The sequence below is a fragment of the Cantharellus anzutake genome (assembly GCF_015039405.1).
Source record: "Cantharellus anzutake strain C23 chromosome Unknown EI90scaffold_11, whole genome shotgun sequence".
In the NCBI taxonomy this organism is placed as follows: Eukaryota; Fungi; Basidiomycota; class Agaricomycetes; order Cantharellales; family Hydnaceae; genus Cantharellus; species Cantharellus anzutake.
In genome coordinates this window covers 657,415-660,640 of record NW_024066961.1, presented here as the reverse complement: position 1 = coordinate 660,640, position 3,226 = coordinate 657,415, and the positions used below count along the sequence as shown (strand labels likewise).

Sequence of the window (3,226 nt, the reverse complement as noted above, 5' to 3'; positions counted from 1 at the left end):
TACCCGTTACCATCGGGGGAATTGAAGTTACCCACAACTTCTTTCTTACGCGAGATACCCTTCATGGAAAGGATATGATACTAGGTCAACCGTGGCTCTTCGGCCACTCTACTAAGATCGAGTATATGCACGATGTAGGGATGGTAATTCAAGTTTGGAATGAAGGCAATCGCGATAGCGGAGCATCCGTCCGCATCAAACTTCCGATTATGAATGCCCCACGAAATGTTTATCCTGTTCAAGCTCGTCGTGACGCGAGAGCTGTCGCCACCACATACGACATTAGTACTGTGGGATCTGCCCAGGCATCAGAGCCGCCACAATTCCCGAGCTGCATTCCTTCGACATTCACCGCGCCACAGACAGAACTTAAAGAGCTAAGGCCTGACGGCCTCGATCATGTACTAGCGGACCGTAACATGGAAGATTCAGAAGTCCTTAGAGCGCTTAAGAATTCTTGGATACCTTCCAAGGCACCCCATAGTCTGGGATTCACGGATTATACTGAACGGGTCAGCCAAGTCAAGGGACCGGGCTTGAACTCAGCTAAGGAAACGTCAACTGAGATGGAATGCTTTCCATTCCCCATGCGCGATTCTAGTCTCGTATACACCTCAAATTGCCCTGAGCCGGCAACCCGAGTGACATCTTTGACAGCACTGCCGGAGCAAAAGCTTAAAGAGCCAAGGCCTGACGGCCTTAACTCTGTTCTAGAAGGACGGGAAGCAGCCCATGCTGAGGATTCAAGAGCCGCTGCAGGTCCCTTGGCACTGTCTGGTCCAAATTCTACGGGAATTGTCGAGCACGTCGATACCGCTAAGGGAACAGCTGCAGCACAAGATTTCCCGTGCATGCATCATGAGCCCGTTGTTGCAGAGCCGTTGCCTGTGACTGCTCAGAACTCAGAGACTGGATGTACCGTTGTCAAGCCTGGATCAACGGAGGCAGCAATGATAGCTCGCATTGCACCGAAGTCTTTCACCGGACTTGAAATCTGTTTTCTTGCTAACTTCTTGACTGCTCAAGAGAAGCCCGTTGTCCACGCCGAAGTCACTGAAGTCACACACCCGCCAGAAAGCTGTGAACGCTCCAGCGGGAGCCATGAGGATTCCTTATGCCGATCCCAAGAGCTTAGCTCCAACAGTTATGACAATCGTGTCGGGAATTCAGATCTGGAGTTCCCTCCAAGCCAGCCGCGATGGTTAGGACCGCATATGGTAGACAAGAGACTTCGCAGCGGCGCCCTTGTGTTGCAAGAGTTAGATGGTGAAGAGTCAATAATCCGAGAACCCGTTAAGCCTTCCGAAGGTTATGAGGAACCAGACAACGAGGCAAATTATGCGTCCTACGCCACTAAGCCTAGACACCTGACTCCGCCCAAGCCCTGGGAGCTCAAGGACGAGAAGCTAGCTGAGTATTGGCAGGAGAAATACGAGAGCGTGCACGCCAGAGCCGAGAATCCAGACCTGGGGTCCCATCCAAGCCAACACGAACATGAATTCGAGAAGTTCATCGATGAGGACACCCAATTTTGGAATTCCCGCCATGCCACTCAGCTCAAGGAAGACGGTGACCTGAAGACTTTCCCCCCTGGTCCCCCTGACCTGTTTTATCGGCTATCCTGGGGCGGGAAGGGCTCTTATATTCTTCAAAATTCTTATTCCACGCGAAGTGATCCTGAGCATAAGTTAGAAGTCAAGTTATTATTGGGCAGGCCGACTATTGAGGTTATACACTCGGACAAGAGCCCCATGCTTGTTGCCGCTCCCGCCACTGAGGCCAGCGGCTCGACTAATGACGAAACTCCCTTAAGAACTATGCAACGCGAGCTCGACCGCTACCCCCTGTTTCCCTTCGAGTGCTCCATGGGCTACGGCAACCCTAATGCGCCACACACACGTCGCCGTAGGAGTCGAGGACGCTATCGACGCCGCCCACCAGAACCCAGCCGCGAAAGACTTCAAGAAGGCAGACGCGCCTTCCGACGATCCCCCATCCGTCAGCAAGAGACAGATAACAACAAGACAGCACCTAGAAGAACGGCGTTGCCATTCCTAAGGTCAACTCCCGTGGCGCCACCTGTCCAGAAGGTTGCACCACCCGCTGATAGTCTCACTAGACCAAGTGAGATGCCCGTAGCCATAGTACCAGCGCCAAAGATTCCACTTGCAAGGGATTTTACCATCAAGACCAATGAGTGGACCCGTCGGGTTAGGGACATAGACAAAGAATCCGTCAAGAAGTTCTTTGGCGCTACGCCCGAATTCCAACCACCCGCTGTGATCCCCAGAGACCCCAAGGACGCACCCGCTGACGTCGAGCCAGTACTTAAGTCTCCCAGCCCCATGGATGAACACCCTAAGGCAGAGCGAGATGTTAAAGGGCAAGCACGGGCCCATACTGAAGAGGATTCTGCCTCAAGGAAGACCTCAGTGTCACGTAGGAGTTCTCGTCGGGAATCCGCTGCTCCCTCCTCATGTTAAGCCAACCGCCTGGGCCCATGTATTTATCCACTTGCCAATGCAACGTGCCTGCCATTTCGTATTACAATCACACTCGTTTTATTTATACATTAAGGATGTTGAGGATATCGTGAGGGACCACGATCAAGAGCAAGGCCTATATGTTGTGGGGACAACTCCGTGTACCGCAAAAAGTCGGATTCTGCGGAATTTGGTCACTAACACGCAGTACATATCCGCTGACGCTCCCGATACTCATTCTATCACTATCTAACACTCCATACACTCATTCCATATTTTTCCATATTTTCCCCATCATTCCCGACAGCCCCAAGCCAAATTCCCACGCCCAACCACGCCGCCAATTTCACCCCCTCTCCACATCTCAAGAACCACTGCACCAATTGGGACGAATAAGGGCTCGTTGGAAAGCTGGAGACGAGGAGGTTGCTGACGGGAGGATAGGCGGGTGTTGTGGCGAACTGTTGCGGAGTTAATCTTCACAATTCCCATTTCGGACCCGTTGTCGCATTTTCCCCATTCATTCATATTTCTTTTATTGTTTCTTTGTTCCCAATTGGACATTCTTTATTTACGGTTGCCTAACGGCCCGTTTACATTCCCCCAGCCCATTCATTTCATTTCCAACTCATATAAAATAGATAACAGCTTGTACATAACAAGTTAGTATTGAATAGACCCGTGAAGGGACAAGCAGAAGTTGCATCCAAGTGGCAAAGACGCCATCCACGACCCTAACGCCC

The 3,226-nt window shown here is 51.5% G+C and overlaps 1 protein-coding gene across 1 annotated transcript; it reads left to right on the top strand.

The window, feature by feature from the left end:
- Nucleotides 1-272: 272 nt before the first annotated feature.
- On the top strand, nucleotides 273-2,483 carry EI90DRAFT_3168849 (uncharacterized protein; the record flags this gene model as incomplete). The annotated part of the gene is made up of 1 exon (XM_039066312.1): nucleotides 273-2,483. A coding segment is annotated over one exon (2,211 nt), but the record flags the coding sequence as incomplete, so codon positions are not given.
- Between the last annotated feature and the right edge of the window lie 743 nt (nucleotides 2,484-3,226).